Source organism: Theropithecus gelada, chromosome 3 (genome assembly GCF_003255815.1).
Source record: "Theropithecus gelada isolate Dixy chromosome 3, Tgel_1.0, whole genome shotgun sequence".
In the NCBI taxonomy this organism is placed as follows: domain Eukaryota; kingdom Metazoa; phylum Chordata; class Mammalia; order Primates; family Cercopithecidae; genus Theropithecus; species Theropithecus gelada.
This window is the reverse complement of record NC_037670.1, coordinates 116,137,906-116,157,253: the sequence shown is the minus strand read 5'-3', so window position 1 is coordinate 116,157,253 and position 19,348 is coordinate 116,137,906. Positions and strand designations below refer to the sequence as shown.

The 19,348-nt window shown below is 36.9% G+C and overlaps 2 protein-coding genes across 6 annotated transcripts in view; one reads left to right on the top strand and one right to left on the bottom strand.

Annotated features, from left to right (window-relative positions):
• The window catches only part of SLC25A40 (solute carrier family 25 member 40), a 55,727-nt gene extending 37,551 nt beyond the window's left edge, over positions 1-18,176 (bottom strand). Inside the window, exon 1 of one of the 2 annotated variants that reach the window (XM_025379805.1) lies at positions 17,895-18,176. The gene's annotated coding sequence lies outside the window, so the exon portion shown is untranslated. The remainder of the gene's footprint in view (positions 1-17,894) is intronic. The other variant, XM_025379806.1, reaches the window with a different exon arrangement.
• Positions 18,021-19,348, top strand: part of DBF4 (DBF4 zinc finger) — a 33,972-nt gene continuing 32,644 nt past the window's right edge. For 2 of the 4 annotated variants that reach the window (XM_025379803.1, XM_025379804.1), the window contains exon 1: positions 18,028-18,577. Coding sequence is in view for 2 of the 4 variants with exons in the window: in XM_025379800.1 (XP_025235585.1) it covers positions 18,532-18,577 (46 nt within the window). In the remaining 2 variants the exon portion in view is untranslated. Of the gene's footprint in view, positions 18,578-19,348 lie in introns of all 4 variants that reach the window. The other 2 variants (XM_025379800.1, XM_025379801.1) reach the window with 2 other exon arrangements.

Here is a 19,348-nt window from a genome sequence, read left to right as displayed (position 1 = left end):
CTGCACCCGCTCACTTGCCCTCCCCATCACATGAGCGGTGGAACAGCGAGTGAGTAAAGTTTGCCCCTGCCGTTGCTCATGCACTCCAGTTCCCATGCATGAAGAGGTCAGGGAAATACCCTGATTCAATGAAACAAGGTGTCATGCTGTGAACTGCCCTATGTAGAGGCCCATCTGGGCAACAAAAACAGCCTCCAGATAATAGCATTGAACTGAGGCCCTTCAGACCAACAAGTCAAAGGAAAGTGAATCTTGCCAACAACCACTAGTAAGCTTGAAATTAGATCCCTCCCTGGTTGGAGCCTTGAGATAAATGCAACCTCAGCCAACACCTTCATTGTACTGTCCTGAGAGATCCTGAGCTTACTTAACTAAGCTGCATCCAGATTCCTAACACACAAAAACTGTGAAATAATAAAGATTAGTTATTTTAAGATAACTACATTTTAAAATAATTTGTTATACAGCAACAGATAGTATCTATTGAGATGAACACACGGTTTTTCCTTTTTAGTCTGGTTACATGGTGATTTACACTGCTTGATTCCTGGAATAAACCTCCATTTACTCATGATGTTTTATCCTTTCTATAAATAATTGGTTTTCATTTGTTAAATTTTTGCTAAGAATTTAACCATCTATGTTTATTAGGGATGCTGATCCATAATTTTTTGTACCATCTTTGCCTTTCTTAAAATGCACAGTGAAGAGAATTCACCAGTGAAGCGATCCGGGCCTGGAGTTTTCTTTAGTAGATATAAGAATATTCAGGCTTTCTCTTCTTCTGTAAGCTTTGACAGTTGGTATATTTCAAGTAATTTGTCCATTTCATTTAAGTTGTTGAATTTATCAGCATAGGGTTGTTCGTAATATTGCTTTGTTGTCATTTTAACATCCATTGGTTCTGTAGTTGTGTACCTTTCACTAATTTATTAAAGATCTTAATAAATGAAGAAATATACCATTTCATACACTGGAAGAATAAATGCTATAAAGATATAAATTCTTCCAAATTTATAGATTCACAGGAATCGTAACCAAAATTCCAAATCTTCTTACTTTTGTGAGTTTGACAAACTATTTTCCAAAACTTACATGGAAGTAGAAAATGGCAAGAATTACCTAAAGTTTTGAGATGCAGTTAAAGCAGCATTTACAATGAAATTTACAGCATTATATGCTTGTATTAGAGAAAGCCTAAAATTAATGATCTAAGCATCTTCCCAAAGAAACTAAAAAAAGAGCAAATTAGAACCAAAAGAAGAAGAAAGAAATGAAAATAAAACAGAAATCAGTAAAATTGAAAGCTCAAAAACAATAGGAAAAAAAAAAAAAGCTGGTCCCTTGAGGCAAATAATAATAATAATAATAAACGTCCAGTCAGATAACAGAGGAAGAAGAAAACCTTTGACAACATCCCACACCCACCATGACTGAAAGGCTTCCGCAAGCCTTTCAATCCCTTCAATGAAAGAGAGATTGCTCAGTTTGATAAGAACCATTTACTACTCTCATCATTTCTATTCAGCAAAGTACTGAAGAATTTAGCCAGTACAACAAAGCAAGATAAAGAAATTAAATGCGGCTGGGCGCAGTGGCTCACGCTTGTAATCCTAGCACTTTGGGAGAACGAGGTCAGGAGTTCAAGAGCAGCCTGGCCAACACAATGAAACGCTGTCTCTACTAAAAACATAAAAATCAGCTGGGTAATCTCAGCTACTGTAATCTCAGCTACCTCAGCAGCCTGAGGCAGGAAAACCACTTGAACCCAGGAGGTGGAGGTTGCAATGAGCCCAGATCACATCACTGAACTCCAGCCTGGGTGACAGAGCTAGACTCTGTCTCAAATAAAAAAATAATAAATTAAATGCATACAAATTGGAAAGAATGCAGTGTCTAGTCACAGACAAAATATAGAAAAACCCTAAGAATCTACAAAATTTAAAATGCCACTTAGAATAACTTAGTTTAGAAGGATCACAAGATAAGTTAATATAGAAAATCATATTCCTATATATTAGCAACAAAGTTATTTGAAACGTGTCAGACAACTCCAAAAATGTGAAATACTTAGGTATAAATCTATACAATATGGACAAGTTTTGTATGCTGAGAATTAAAAGACACTAATAAATCAAAGAAGCCCTAAGTGAGAAATATTCCATATTCATAGATCGCAAAACTCAAAATTATAAGGTCATCTGTTCTGCCCCAACAGATATACAGACTTACAGCAATTCTGAATAAAACCCTAGCACAACACTTCATAGAAATGGACAAGTTGATTCCAAAATTTATACAGAAAGACAAAGAAACCAGAATAACCAAAACGATTTTGAAAAAGAATAACAAAGTTGGAAGCCTCACACTACCTGATTTCCTGACTTAATTCAAAGCTACAGTAGTTAAGATACTGTAGTAATGAAGAAAGAACAGGCATATTGACCAATAGAATGGAACAGAGAGTTAAACAAAATACATCCACATATATATGATCAAATTATTTGTGACTATAGCAGAAAGGCCATTACATAGAGAAGGAATAGTCTTTTTCAATAAATTGTACTGGAATAATTAGATGTAAAAAGAATCTCCATCTATAACTTCATACTTGATACAAAAGCTAACTCAAAATGGATGTAGACCTAACTGTAAAACTTCTAAGTACAAGTATAAAACTTTAACAAGTTAACATAGGTATGTTTATGACCTTGGATTAAATAAAATTTCTTAGATATTACATCAAAGGCATAATCCATAAAAGAAAAAGAGGATAAATTATGTATCATCAAATTTAAGAACTCTCAGTCTTTGAAAGATACTGGTAAGAAAATTTAAAACAAACAAAAAACAAGCCATAGACTGGAACAAAAATTTCACATATCACATATCTGATAAAGGATTTATATCCAGAATACATAAATAACTCTCAAAACTCAATAAGAAAATGAATAACCCCATTTTGTGTGTGTGTGTGTGTGTGTGTGAGAGAGAGAGAGAGAGAGAGAGAGAGAGAGAGAGAGAGAGTCTTGCTCTGCCACCCAGGTTGGAGTATGGTGCTGCAATCTCGGCTCACAGGAACCTCCACTTCCTGGGTTCAAGTGATTATCCTGCCTTAGCTTCCTGAGTAGCTGGGATTACAGGCACCCACCATCACACCTGGCTAATTTTTGTATTTGTAGGAGAGACGAGGTTTTGCCATGTTGGCCAGGCTGATCCGAACTCCTGACCTCCAGTGATCCACCTGCCTTGACCTCCCAAAATGCTGGGATTACAGACACGAGCCACCACACCTGGCCAAATAATCCATTTTTTAAAATAGGCAAAGATATACCAAACAAGAATATGAAATGATGCTCCACATCATTCGTCATCATGGAAATCAAACTAAACCGTAAAGATACCACTACATAATTACTAGAATGGCATTAAAAAATGTTGATGATACAAGTGTCAGCAAAGATGCAAAGCACCTAGACAACTCTCAAAAATTGTTAGTAGAAATGTAAAATATTGTAACTATTTTGGAAAACATTTTGCCAGTTTCTTATATGTGTATACGGCTGATCAAATAAGTAAATGTATAGTAAATAATAACAGCCAGGTTTCTCACTGTCACAGAATGAAGGTACAAATAAAGAAAACAAGAAAGCTAGAAGACACCCTGTCCTATGATGTTGGATTTGAATCAAAGCTATCATAACCAACTCACAGCTTTAAAATGCATATATACAAATAGACAAAAACAGAAATAATTACAAATGTATATAAATGCATGAGTTAGTATACATATATTTCTAAGCTGTGCCTGCTGAAGAAGTATAGAACCAATGATACTCCAGTAGCAATAACTCAATAGTAGCAAATGTACCTATTATCCAGCTCATAATCTTTAATTCTCCAATAAAAAAGAACCAGGGATGCTTGGAGAAGTGGTTGTTCCTAGGCCTAGGGCAGGGAAAATACAAAATGAAACCACCATAGTGCTAAAAAATAAGAAAATGATTTAAAAGGATGAGAATGCAGTGGTAAGAAGACACATTGAATGGCAAAGAAGCCAAACTGAAAGAGTTCCCAAAGGCCAAAGTTAGAACAATTTGAGCAACAAAACACAAAATAATTGTTCTGGATTATAACTAATGGTATAAAATAAACATCCATCAGTAGATATCAATATAAACAATTGAATAAAGAGATGGAGACGAGTGATAGTTCTTTCTTACAAAAGCATTCATATTAATGAATTCTTCGTTAATAAGGAATGAGGAAAGTAAAAAAATCACCATTAGAACATCAGGGTAATAAGCACTGTAATAACACAGTAATAAGAATCCACCAATAGATGCTAAAATTATTGAGGAGAAACAGAATATTTGCATAGTCTCAAAGTATCTTACCTAAGATACTTATTAATTCCAAATATAAAGATAGTACTTTAACAATAGAAAAACTCTGCAGACACCAGACATCCTTAACCAAGTGGTTAAGGTTAATATCATGGTTAATATCATCAATAATAAGAAATGTAAATATCATGTACACCCTGTCACAACGTATTAAGGAGATTTTTTGTGATATTCTTGCCAAAAATGCATACTCTCCATCTAATCATGAAGATACATCGGACAAAACCAAATTAAATGACATACTACAAAATAACTGACTAGTATTCTTCAAGGGCATGGTACACAAAGACTGAGGAACCATCACAAATTAAAGGCAGAAGAGACAAGAAACTAAGTGGGATCCTGAAGTAGATCCTAGAATAGAAAAATGACAACAGTGGGAAAAACTCATAAAATATGAATAAAATTGGTAGTGTGGCTTAGGAAAAAGTCTTGTACCAATGTTAATTTCTTATTTTGATGTACTATAGTATGCAAAATGTTAACATTAAGAGAATAAAGTGAAAGAAAAGTGTTTAAATAGACTTATCATATAACACCCTCAATCTAATGTATTTACACAAGGAAAATGAGATATTTACATTTATATAAAAACTTGTACACAAATAGTTGTAAGATCTTTCTTCATAAATTTCCCCAAACTAGAATCCACTCTAACATCTCTCAACTGGGAAATGTGTAAACAAATTTTCATATGCATAAAATGGAACACTACTCAGTAATAAAAAGGAAGAAAGTACTGATACATCCAACAACAGGGATGAATCTCAAATAAATTATCCTATGTAAAAGAAACCTGATTCAAAAGGCATTATTTCATTTAACTGGCATTATTGCAAAGGCAAAATAATAAAACAGACTGGACTGCCAAGGGATTGGAAGTGGAGAAAAAGAGGAAAAGACTAACAGCTGTGGAGAAGTGACAGAACTGTTGTGAATCTTAATTCTGATGATGACACTATGTTTGTCAAAACTCACAGGTATATGTACTAATGGGGCAAGACTGATTATATGTATATCACCTTTAAAAAGATAGCATTACAGGCCAGGCATGGTGGCTCACGCCTGTAATCTCAGCACTTTGGGAGGCCCACGCAGGCGATCATGAGGTCAGGAGTTCAAGACCAGCCTGACCAACATGGTGAAATCCCGTCTCTACTGAAAATACAAAAATTAGCCAGGTGTGGTGGCACACACCTGTAATCACAGCTACTCAGGAGGCTGAGGCAGGAGAATCGCTTGAACCCGGGAGGCAGAGGTTGCAGGGAGCCGAGACTGCACCACTGCACTCCAGCCTGGGTGACAGTGACTCCGTCACCCAGGAGACTCCATCTCAAAAAAATAAAAAAAAGATAACATTACAGCCTGGGGAACATAGGGACACCCTGTCTCTGCCAAAAGTTTTTAAAAATTAGTCAGGCATGGTGATGCATGCCTATAGTCCCAGGTACTCAGAAGGCTGAGGTGGGAGGATTGCTTGAGCCCAGGAGTTCAAGGCTGACTGTGCCAATGCACTCCAGCCTGGACAAGAGAGTGAGACTCTGTCAAAAAAAAAAAAAAAAAAAAAAAGTAGCATTAAAAGAAGACAACGTAAACTGTGGTTTTTGCCATTACTTTTAATGGCATTACTTTTAATGAGCAGCCTGAATGCTCAAGGTGATTCCTGGTGCCAGAGGAGCGAAGTGAAGATTGTTCTGAAAGAATTGTTGTCTATTTTTACTTCTCTGGTGGTTGCCTAAGGACCAGCGAAAGGGACTTGTGCCTTTATTTCACTAAACTCAGAACTCCACAAGGCTATAAAGGCAACTACCCAATGAATGTTTGTCAAAAACACTTAAAAAGGCAAATGTATCAGTTGTGGCCACCTGGAACAAGGGATAAAAATTGGCTAAAACAAAAGACACATAGAAGAGCTCGGGAGAAAAAGCTGGGCAATGAAGATGTTTTGTGAAATAAGCTCCCACAGATCTCTAGGTCTCTAGAAGGCTACATCCATGCTTAGAAAGGAGCACATGCACCGAGAATACCCAAGAAGGCATTCAGCTCTAACCTCTGGTTGACCTCCAGGCTCTGCACAAACAGAAAGTAAAGGTTAAGGAAGAGATGTAAATAGCCCATCTGAATGTTGAAAATATTTCCACCCTCAACACACATACACACAGCCCACCACTTAAGACTGGGAGAGTTTTTTGTTTGTTTTAGCGGGGATTCCAGCCATTTAAGCAAATTTTCATCAAATCACTAGCTGACCAGTAAGCTAATGAAATAGAAACTTCACTAGTCACAAATGACAATGTATATGGACTTGACAAAATTAGTTATGAAAAGTCACTAAACAAACAACAGCAATCACAGTAAGCAACAACAAATCCTGGAGAGACAAAGAATCTGGTTTCCAGAGTTGCTATATTATATTTAAAACGTCCAGTTGTCAGTAAAAAATTATGAGGCATGCAAAGAAATGTGGCCCATACAAAGGTAAAATATAACGTAATAGAAATTCTCTCTGAGGAAACCCAGAAACTGGATTTATAAGACTAAGGCTATAAAACAATGATTTTAAATACACTCAGAGAGGAAAGGAAATCACATAAAAGAAATAAAGGAAATCATAAGAACAATGTCTCACAAAGGAGAGACTATTAATAAAGAAACAGAAATTACAAAGAAGTGACCGAAGAGAAATTCCAAAACTGAAAATTACAATAACTGAAATGAAAAATTCATTAGAGGATCCAACAGCAGACTTGAGCAGGCAGAAGAATCAACAAACTTGAAGACAGGTCTATTGAGATTATCCAATCTGAGGAACAGAAAGAGAAAAACGGAATCTAAGAGACTTGTGGGACATTATCAAGCAAACCAACATACACCTAATGAAAGTACCAGAAAGAAAAAAGTGAAAAGGGCAGAAAGAATAATGGCCAAAAACTTCCCAAATTTGATGAAAGAAATTAATCTATACATCCAAGAGGCTCAGCAAATCCCTAGTAAGAGAAATTCAGAGATAGTTTTCACAAGACACATTTAAATCAAATTGACAAAAGCCAAACAGACAGAGAATCCTGAAAGCAGCAAGAAAGAAGCAATTCATCATATTAAACGGATACTTGATAAGATTAACAGCTGATTTCACATGTAAAATCATGGAGGCCACAAGGCAGTGGATAACATGCAAAGTAATAAAAGAAAAAGACTGTCGAACAAGAATTCTACATTTAGCAAAATTATCCTTCAGAATTAAAAGAAAAAACCCAAACTAACACATTTCTAGATAAAGAAAATCAGAGAATTTGTCACTGGCAGACTTGCCCTACAACAAACACTAGGAGAAATCCTTCAAGCTAAAATGAAAGTCACTAGACAGTAACAGGGATTCACAGGAAGAAACAGAGCCCACTAGCAAAAGTAACAAGTTAGGTAGTGATAAAAGGCATGTAAGTATACTTTTTTGTTTGTAAGTCCTTTTTGCTCCTGATATAAAAGGCAACTGCATAAAGCAATAAACAATATTTGTTATGAGCATACAATATATAAAAATATAATGTATGACAATAGCACAAAGATGGGGAAAGGGGATGGAGCTATACAAGAAAAATTTTTATTAACTATTGAAATTATGTTGGCATTAATCTGAACTAGATTTTATAAACTAAGATGTTAACTGAAACCCCGCAAGCAACCATAAAATTTTAAAATATATTAGAAGTAACAATGAAATTAAAATATACAATATCTATTTAAAATAAAAGGAGGCAATAAAGAGTGAGTGAAACAAGCACAATATACACAGTACCCAACTTACAATGGTGCCACTTACTATTTTTCAACTTTATGATGGTGCAAAAGCAATATGCATTCAGTAGAAATCATACTTCGAGTATCCATACAACCATCCCATTTCTGTTTTTCACTTTCAGTACAGTATTCAATAAATTACATGATATTCAACAGTCTTTTATAAAACAGGCTTTATATTACACCATTTTGCCTAACTGTAGGCTACTGTAAGTGTTCTGAGCATGTTTAAGGTAGACTAGGATAAGCTACGATGCCTGGTAGATTAGGTGTATTAAGTGGATTTTTGACTTATGACATTTTCAATTTATGATGGGTTTGCTGGGATGTAACCCCATCATAAATTGAGGAGCACCTGTATGTAAATGAAATACAGAAAACAAGTAATAAAATGGCAGATGTAAATCTCACCTCAATAAATGTAAATATACAACTAAAAGGCAAAGATTGGCAAAATCAATTTAAAAATAATAATCAAACTATATCTTGGCTACCAGAGATTTAAAAAAAGAAAATATGAGACAGAGCCTTGCTCTGTACACCCAAGATGGAGTACAGTGGCATGATTATAGCCCACTGCTGCCTCAAACTCCTGAGCTCAAGAGATCCTCCTGCCTCAGTCTCCCAAGTAACTGGAATTACACACCACCATGCTCAGCTACTGTTATTTTAAATTTTTTACAAATAGGTCTCACTGTGTTGCCTAGGCTGGTCTCAAACTCTTGGCCTCAAGAGATTATCCTGCCTCAGCTTCCTGAGAAGCTGGGATTATAGGAGTGAGCCACCACACCCAGCATGACTCTTATATTTAAAGATACAAATAAGTTGAATGTAAAAGAAAGAAACAATAAAGATAACAATGTAAGTAAATGTAAAAATCTGTATTTTTAGTTAGTAACTGAATTGTTAATGTATTTTTGGTTAGCAACACCACTTTTTTCCTATATGATTTAAAATACAATTACATAAAATGGTAATTATAAATCTAAATTGATTTATGTCATTTATATCTATTTATATGTTATTTATAACAACAATATGTAATTTATCACAACATAAAGTGGATGGGGAGATGGAGGTATACAGGAGCAAAAGTTGTGTATACTATTGAAACCAAGCTGGTATTATTCTGAACTAAACTGTTATATATTTGATGTTAATTGCAATTCTAAGACTACCATTAAGAAAATACCTAAAATATATATTTAAAAGAAATTATAAGGGAATCAAAATGGTACACCAGAACACATCTATCACAAAAGAAGGTGATAATGAAGGAATGGAGGAATAAAATGATATGACATATAAAAAACAGCAAAATGGCAAAATACGCTCTCGTGAGTAATTTCATTAAATAAAATAAACTCTCCAATTAAGAGGTAGAGACTAAAATAATGAATTTTAGAAGTACCCAACTATATGCTGTCTAAAAGAGACTTTAGACCCAAAGACACACATAGGCTGAATGTGAAAGTGGAAAAAGACACTCTATGTAAACGGTAATTGTAAGAGAGCTGGAGTGGTAGTACTAGTATTAGACAAAACAGACTTTAAGACAAAAATTGTTACAAGAGCAAAGAAAGATGTTATGTAACGATACAAGTTGTCAATCCATCAAGAAAATATAAAAATTATAAACATATATACACCTAAAAATAGAGCCCCAAATATAAAAAGTAAAAGTGATAGAACTAGAGACAGATAGTTCAACAATAGTTGGAAACTTCATCATCTCACTTTCAATAATGAATAGAACCAGAAAAAACATAAACAAGGAATCAGAAAGACTTGAACAACACTATAAAGCAGTTAGACCTAACGGACATATATTGAACACCCCCCCTCAAATAACACCAAAATACACATTCTTCTGAAGTGAACATGGAACATTCTTTTAGATCATATGTTAGGCCACAAAACAATTACTTAATAAAACTAAAATAATACGAAGTATCATTTTTTGACCAAAATAAGAGAAACCATAAAATCAATAATGAGAAAATGTGGAAAATTCTTGAATACGTGGAACTGAATAATATACTAAAATAATCAAGGAGTCAAAGAAGATAATTACAATGGAAACTTGAAAATGTCTTCAGATGAAAGAAAATGAAAACACAACACACCCAAACTTAATGGACACAGCAAAGCAGTGCTCAGAGGGAAATGTATAGTTATAAAAATCTACATTAACAAATAAGAAAGATCTCTCAAATCAATAAACTAAACTTCTCCCTATAAAACTATCAAAAGAACAAACTAAATCCAAGGCATGTAAGAGGGAAAAAATACTATATATCAAAATGAAGATGAAAAGGAAAAAATACTATAAATCAAAATGAGGATGAGAAAGGAAAAAATACTATAAATAAAAATGAGGATAAAAAATAGAATATAAAAACTACAGAGAAAATTAATAAAACCAAAAGTGGTTTAAAGGATCAACAAAATCTATAATCTTTTAGGTATACTGGCCAAGGGGGAAAAAAAGACAACTCAAATTACTAAAATCAGGAATGAAAGTGGAGACAATACTACCAGTATAGTCTATTTGTTCTTGAGTCAATAGTCTGCTTACTTCTAAATACACTTATTAGAAACCTCTTCTATCAAAAATCAAAATCTCCCCAAGAGAGAAAGGTCCAGGACCAGATGGTGTCACAGATAAATTCTATCAATATTTAAGAAAGAATTTACACCAAGCCTTCTCAAACTCTTCCAATAAATAAAGAAGGGAACACTTCCTAATTCATTTTATGAAGCCAGTACAACATTACTCTGATGTCAATGCCAAAGACCTCACAAGAAAACTAGCGACCACTAGCCCCTCTGTATGAAAGGTGCAAACATTCTCAAGAAAATACCAGTAAACCAAATACAACCATGTATAAAGCAAGTATATACCATGACCAAGTCAGATTTACCCCCGGGGAATACAAGGATGGTTCAACACATTAAAATCAATCAACAAAATACACAATGTTAATTAAATGAAGGAAAAAAAAAACATATCATCAACTCAATTGATGCAGAGAAAAATCTGACAAAATCCAGCACCCTTTCATAACACAAATATGTGACAAAGTAGGAAAAGAAGGGAAGTTCATCAACCTGATAAAGGACATCTATGAAAAAAACTCAAAAATAACATCATATTTAACAAAAGAAAGACTGAAAGCTTTTCCCTGAAGATCAGGAAAATAAAAAGTATGTCCATTCTCTTATCACTTTGATAACACATTATAACAGAAGTTCTAGCTGAGGCCATCAGGCAATAAAAAGAAACAAAAGGCATCTAGATTTGAAAGAAAGAAGTAAAAGTATCTCTAACAGATGATTTGATTTTATATCTATAATATCCTAAAGAATCCACCAAAAATCTATTAAAGCTAATAAATACAGCAAAGTTGCAGAATACAAGATCAATATATAATAATCAATTGTATTTCTATACAATAGCAATAAACAATTTGAAAATGAAATTAACAAAATAGTTTCCTTTACAATAGCATCAAAAAGAATGAAATAATAAATGTAATCAAGGGGGTGTAAGTCCTGTATAATGAAAACCACAAAACACTGTTCAAATTAAAGAAGACCTAAATAAATGGAAAGACACCTTGTGTTCATGAATTGGAAAACATATTGTGTAGATGATAATACTCTACAAATTCAATGAAACTGTGACCAAATTTCCAACTACTTTTTTTGTGGAAATTGATAAGCTGACCCTAGAACTCATATGGAATATTAAGAGACCCTGAATAGCCAATCTTGAAAAAGAACAAATTTGTAGTACTAATACTTCCCAATTTCAAAATTTACTAAAAATCTATAGTAATTAAAATTGTGTAGTACTGACATAAGGAGAGACATATAGATCAATGGAATAGAACTGAAAGCCCAAAAACAAGCCTATACATCTAGAGGCAACTGATTTTTAACAAGGTTTTAAAAACCTTTCCATGATAAAAATAATAGTCTTTTCAACAGATAATGTTGGGAAAACTGGATATCCACATGCAGAAAAATGAAAGTGGACTCTCTACTCACATAATATACAGAAAATTATCTCAAAGTGGGTCAAGGACATAAATGTAGGCAAAGTACAGAATTCTCATAAGAATAAATCTGTATGACCCTGAATCTGGCAATAGTGCCCTAGATATGATAGTAAAAGCACACGCAACAAAAGAAAAATAAAATTAGATTTTATTTAAAAAAATTGTGTATCAAAGGACACTATTAAAAAATTGAAAGACCAGGTATGGAAAAGAACAAAATTTTTTGCAAATCATATATCTGATAAGGGTCTAGTATTCAAAATATATAAAGAACTTAAAATTAAACAAGAACAACAACAACAAAAAACCTTCAAAAAAAGGGGCAAGGGACCTAATATTTAGAGAAGGTATACTGATGGCCAATAAGCACATAAAAAGGTATTCAACATCATCACTTATTGGGAATATGAAAATCAAAACCAGAAATAGATGCCACTGCACACCCACTAGGAAGGCTATAATTAAAAGTACAGAATATCACATGTGTTGACAAGGATGTGGAGAAATGGGAACTCTTTTACACTGCTAATGAGAATGTAAAACGCTGCAGCCACATGGAAAATAGTTTGGCAGTTCCTCAAAATGTTAAACACAGAATTATAATATAACCCGGAAATTCTCAGTAATAATTCTAGGTATATACCCCAGAGAACTGAAAACATAATAGTCTAACAAACATTTGCTTGTACACAAATGTTCAGAGATTTTATTCATAATAGCTAAAAATAAAAAGAAACCAAATGTTCATCAACTGATGAAAGGATCAACAAAACGTGGTATATCCCTACAAGAGAATTTTATTCATCTCTAAAAAGTGAATGAAGACCTGATATATGCTACAAAATAGATAAGCCTTGAAAACATACTCAATAAAAGCCAGACACAAAAAGCCCCACATATTCTATTTCTATGAAATGTCCAGAATAGGCAAATCCATAGGGACAGAAAGCAAAAGAGTGATTGCCAGGGGTTGAGGAGACAGGAAGAATGAGAATGAGTGCTTGATGGGTAAGAGGTTTCTTTTTCCTATGTTGAAAATGTTCTGGAATTAGATAGTGGTGATGGTTGTACAACACTGTTAATATACTGGAAGCCACTGAATTCTACACTTCAAAATGGTTACAATGGCAAATTTTATGTTATATGAATTTTACCTGAATTTTAAAAACTGAAACTGTATGAGATCCCAGTTCACACCCAGTGATAATAACACTGTGCTTCATACATTACTGGAAGGAGAATCAAAAACGTCAATAGTTTCTCATACTGTTAAATATTACTTTACCTTATGATTCAGCTATTCTAAAAGAAGTAAAAATACATGCCCAAAAAAACCTTGTGTACGAATGTTCATAGCAGCATTATCCATAACAGCCAGAAAAATAGAAACAAGCCAAGTGTCCATTAACAGATGAACGGATAAACTGTGGTATATTCGCACAATGATTGAACTACTGATACATGTAAAGCATAAATGAATCACAAAAAAATTACATTATGAAAAATAATTACAACCCAAAATGTACAAATTACATGATTGCATTTATATTATGCTGAAATACGGAGAAAACCATTCTATGATAATAAAAATCAGAAGACTGGTTACTTCTGGTGGGAGGAGGGAGACTGGAAAGAATGAGGCATCCTTCTGAGATGACAAAATGTTTTGTATTTTCATTTTAGTGGTAACTACATGGATATACATATCTATTAGAATACATAAATTCATATTTAGATACAAAATGTTTAACATGGCTGTACTTTATTGCATGTGGATTATAAATGTTTGAAATTTTATACGATAAGACTTCTACGAGTATAACAGTAAACAAGCTTCACTGGGCATAGCACATTGTTAGTGCTCAATCAAAACAGGAGGAAAGCAGGAAATGAGGCAGGTAGATAGATTATTTTATAGTCATGGCCAAGTATGTGTCTCATACCACCCTAAAGGAATTTACAATTTAGTTCAGTATGTAAGATATAACCTCTGAACTGGTTCATTATCTGTAACAGCTGATGGAGGTGCCAAGTAGACTCTGAATTATGTTGCTTTGAGGCATCCATTACCATATATTCCCAAATTCTGAATCCTCCTGTCTTGCCTTTTTTTGTTTGTTTGTTTTGTTTTTTTTTTGGAGACAAGGTTTCACTCTGGACTATAGTGGCCAATCATAGCTCACTGAAGCCTAGACCCCTGGGCTCAAGTGATCCTCCCACCTCAGCCTCCCGAGTAGCTGGGACCACTGGTGTGCACTAGTCTAACGGGTTTAATTTTTTATTTTCTGTAGAGACAGCGTCTCCCTATGTTGCCCAGGCTGGTCGCAAACTCCTGGACTCAAGTGATCCTCCCATCATGGCCTCCAAAAGTGCTGGTATTACAGGCGTGAGCCACGTAGCCCGGCCTCTCCATTTTTGATCCTTCACTTAGGATGTGTTCACAGGCCTGATAATGCTGAATTTACCCTGGTTTCTCAGCCCACATTCACCTGAGACATTAACTTCAGTGCCACAGTCACTAACCAATCCTATCCTTGCATACACTTAGCCTGCAAAACTAAGAATTTAACCTTATATATAACCTTAAGCCCTCCAATTCACCAGGATAGTGAGACTATGAAATGTGCAAATTAAATAATAAAAATAGACCAGAACACATTTCAGAAAACAACATATTAATAGTTGGCAAATGAATCAAACAGGAATGATTATTATTCAAGACCCAAATGAGCAGGAGATAAAGGTTGAATCTAAACTAGGTTTGCTATGGACAGGAAAAAATTCTTGCTAAGCCAGGTGAAGAGGCTTAGGCAAAATAAAGAAAAAAAGTGGTAAGTATTATAAAATTAATTTGTCTAGATTCTAGAATAAAAAATTTATATTTGGATATGTGTGAGGTAATCTGAAAGATCAGATTTAGATCTCTGATAATCACAGAAAGTTCTGGAGTAGACTAAACAGTATTATCTTCATTTATAGATAAGGAAATTCTAGCATAGAAAGGTTAACTTTCTTTTTCTTTTTGAGATGGAGTTTCGCTCTGTCGCCCAGGCTGGAGTGCAATGGCGCGATCTCAGCTCACTGCAACCTCCGCCTTCTGGGTTCAAGTGATTTTCCTGCCTCAGCCTCCTGAGTAGCTGGGGTTATAGGCGCACACCACCATGCCCAGCTAATTTTTGTATTGTTAGTAGAGCCGGGGTTTCACCATGTTAGCCAGGCTGGTCTCCATCTCCTGACCTTGTGATCCGCCACCTCAGCCTCCCAAAGTGCTGGGATTACAGGCTTGAGCCACTATGCCCTGCCAGAAAGGTTAACATTTGCTCAAGGTCATAAAACTAGTTAGGGATAGGGCAGGTAATTAATAAAATTCATTTCTCTTGATTCACAGCCACATATTCATTTAATTAGATCATGATTCTGCTCAATGTTCTCCAATTTTGCCTAATATAACTCTTGAACATAGTTTCTCACCATAAATAACCCCGCCCCCATTCACTTCTTGAATGTCTACCCTTCCTCTGAAGGAATGTTTTCAAGCATATTTTCAAGATCTACTTTAAGACAAACCCCATCCTCTTACCAACAGACCTGACCACTGGACAATAAAAAGGAGGTTTCTATCCTTACTGACTATAGCCACGTCCTTTCTGTGGCTACTAAAAGATTTAGGTTCCAGTAATATTTTTAAAAACTAACCTCGGATAATAGATTAGAAAATTACTAACTATCGAGTAAAGCAGACTTCCTGTTTATTTATTGCTCGGAATTACCATCTTCAGTGCAGTCAAGGGTGATTCTAACAGCATAGGGTGCAACTATGTTACTGTCCTTCCTCTTCACAGTAAATAAGACACACAACTCATCTTTCACAAGAACATAAAATGGACTTCCTTTTTTGAAAAAATATTTCTCAACAGAAGCATGCTTAAATCTTTCCCACATCCTCTAAACCTTCCAAAGATCAAGTCTTCCCTCCATTATACTTTCCTAAAATAACAATTTTTTTTTGAAAGAGTACACTCAACCTGTCTGAACTTCAAGCTGATCATTTTTATCTAGTACTGTACTCATCTCCGCCACCCACTCAAATTACCCTTAAGGAAATCAATGATACCTGAAACGCCAAAATCAAATACTTATTTTTCAAGTATTAATCTTACCTGTCCTGGGGATGAAGGAACTGGTGCAGCGCTCACTAGGATATAATTACAGAGCTCTTAAGGAGCTCTCCTCTGTGCCAGGTACTGTACTAAGCATTCAAAAATGTTCATTTAACTTTCACAACATCCCTGAGAAGTATTACCCCCTTTTAACAGATTAAAATTGGGGCTCAAAATTACCCAGAGGCCAAGTAGTGAAGCCCATATGATTCTAATGTTTGCAGTCTCTTCCCAATTCTGTGGCATTTCCTCCATCTCTTTCACTATTTCATCAACCACGCTTTTAATCAGTTCTCTCATTTCACATGCTCTCCTTGGCAATTTCATTTCCTCCCAAAGCTTTAACTACATTATATATTAGTGCTTCCCAACTTTTTAAATCTTTCTGTTAATATAAACATTTTGTGCTCTCTGTAGCTTATATTTTGAAAATAAGTTCCCAAAGAAATTACAATATTGAATATGTTTACTTAAACCACACTTCCTTCCACCACTCAAGATCTGTTAACCTTTAATGAACTGCCCCATGATTAAAATCAACAGACCTTGAGGTAGAAATATTTTATTGGAGAGATATCAAATCACTCTATTTCCTCTTCCCATGTCCACTTTTCCTAGACATTTCTCTCGAGTCATAAACACCTTCAACTGTCTAATAAGCATAGTTCCATGATTGTTGCCCCAGGGCCTTCAACATAAACCTGTCTAAAACCAAACTCTCATTTCCCTTAGCAAACGTGTTCTCTGCGTTCTCCAGCTAATATTGTCACAACCCACCCTTGTCTATTCTTTGAGGTACCTACCTGTAAAACTGTAACGTTGACACTCTGACTTCCTTGAGCTACCAGGTAAAAAAACCAACCATTACAGGAGTGCCTATTATGGCCTGGAGTAGAGGAACGCAAAATAGTTCAAAACATCCTCTTCCTCCCGAAGAAACAGATTTTTTTTTGGCGAGGCATGTTTCAACTTATAAAATTAAAATATATTCACAACATTTTAATTTGATCTTTAATCTGTTTTACAGAAAAAAAAAATGAGATGTTACTTTCCACTCCTTCATTGTTGAAATAAAGTTACACACAACTAAACGAAAACAGTTCTGTATACAATAAAAGTCAACAGGGCAGCGCAAATAGCCAACTACCCAAGGACACAAAGTGACCTGGACGCGTTCTGGGGTTTCGCTGCCGTCACGACCGGGGGCCGCCTGGCCGGACCCTCCCTCCGACGTCCCCCGGGACCGCTCTCTCTCCCGCAAGTCGCTCTGCGGCCTGTCCTCAGCCGGCGGGGTCGGCAGTGACCGCGGGAAAACCCCGCTGGCTGTGCGACCCAGGGCGCGCTGAGCAGGGGCTGCGGCTGCCGCCACCGCCCGGCTCCGGCCCCGGCCAGAGCTGAGTCCGGGATCGGCCGAAGCCCCTCGCCTTCAGCCTCCCAGACGTCCGACCAGTGGAAAATCAGCATACCTGGGGGAGAAAGCAGCTGGAAGGCCGGCGGTCCTGGCAAACCTAGAAGGCGGAAATAACCCTGGTGATGGGCGGGGCAGGGCTCCAGCGCTAACTGCATCCACTAGGTTTGGTCAACACAGAGCCGCGCCAACTCTCTGTGGCTGCGCCAAGACCTGAAGCGGCGGACTGAGAGCCGGGGTCAGAGGCTGAGAGGGCATCGGAATGGGAGCGGGGAAGAGGGGAACACATATCCTGCGGAGACGGAGCGAGGCGCCACAAGCACAGCGGCGTGAGGGGGCGGGGCGCGCGGCGCGAGAAGGCGGGCACGAGGGGCGAGCGCGAGGCGGGGCACGGCGCGCGGCGTGAGACGGGGCGGGGCGCGCGTATCGGCGCCGCGGCCGCGTGACGCGTTTTCAAATCTTCAACCGCCGCAACCCACTCGTTTGTGCTTTGCGCCTTCCTCCTCCGCGCTTTGGAGCCGGATCCGGCCCCGGAAACCCGACCCGCAGACGCGGTACCTCTGCTGCGTGGAGGCCGTAGCCGGCGGAAGGAGAGAGGCGGCCGTCCTGTCAACAGGCCTGGGGAAGCCGTGCTTTCGTGGCCGCCCAGCGCGACACTTTCTCCGGACCCAGCATGTAGGTACCGGGCGACTGCCATGAACTCCGGAGCCATGAGGATCCACAGTAAAGGGCATTTCCAGGGTAAGAAGCCCCTCCTCCGCCTGCAGTCCCTTTAATCCTTTCCTCCCCTCGTGGTTCCACCATTGATTCTTCAGACTTCTCCCGCCGGTTCCTCCGCTTTTTTTTTCTGACCGCCCTCCTCTGGGGTCTGAAGGAAGGGGCTCCTTCAGTGTTTTGTCTAAGAAGGAACGGATTCCGGCCCGGCCCCTCGAGCGCTCTGCCCTTTACAGCGGCGGTCCCAGATTCATTCCCGGTCGTGCCTTCGGTTGAAAACTAGCAAACAATGTGCAGATCCGGGACCTCGCTGGGGCTGCCGTGCTCTCTTCTGCCGGGCTTCCGCAGATGTTGCGCCTTCGCCCGGGCCCTTGGAGGCGACGGACAGCATCCTCAGTTTAAAGTCAGACACGCTCGTCGCTTTTCGCTTCGGTATTAGATTGAGTGATTGTGGGTGGATTTTTGGTCTTAACCCTTGAAAGTTTATTTTCCCTTCCTCATAAGTTGGGGGAAAGCATTTGTATTTCAAACATCCCATTGCTGGTTTCAACATTACAAACAGGGAAACAAAAGCACATTTCCATTTTCAATCACTTTATTTGGTGAAACATTCCACCACCTAAGTTTTTTGTACAGGTATTTGTATATGTGTAGTAATTACCAATTTAAGAATAGGTTGCGTTTGAAAAATTAATTTTTAAAGCAGTTGCTCGGATCTCAGATCTGTTTTTAATGAAAATAATGAAATGAAAGGTTTAGTTCTTCGTAATGGACCGTTAAATTCCTAATACATAGACA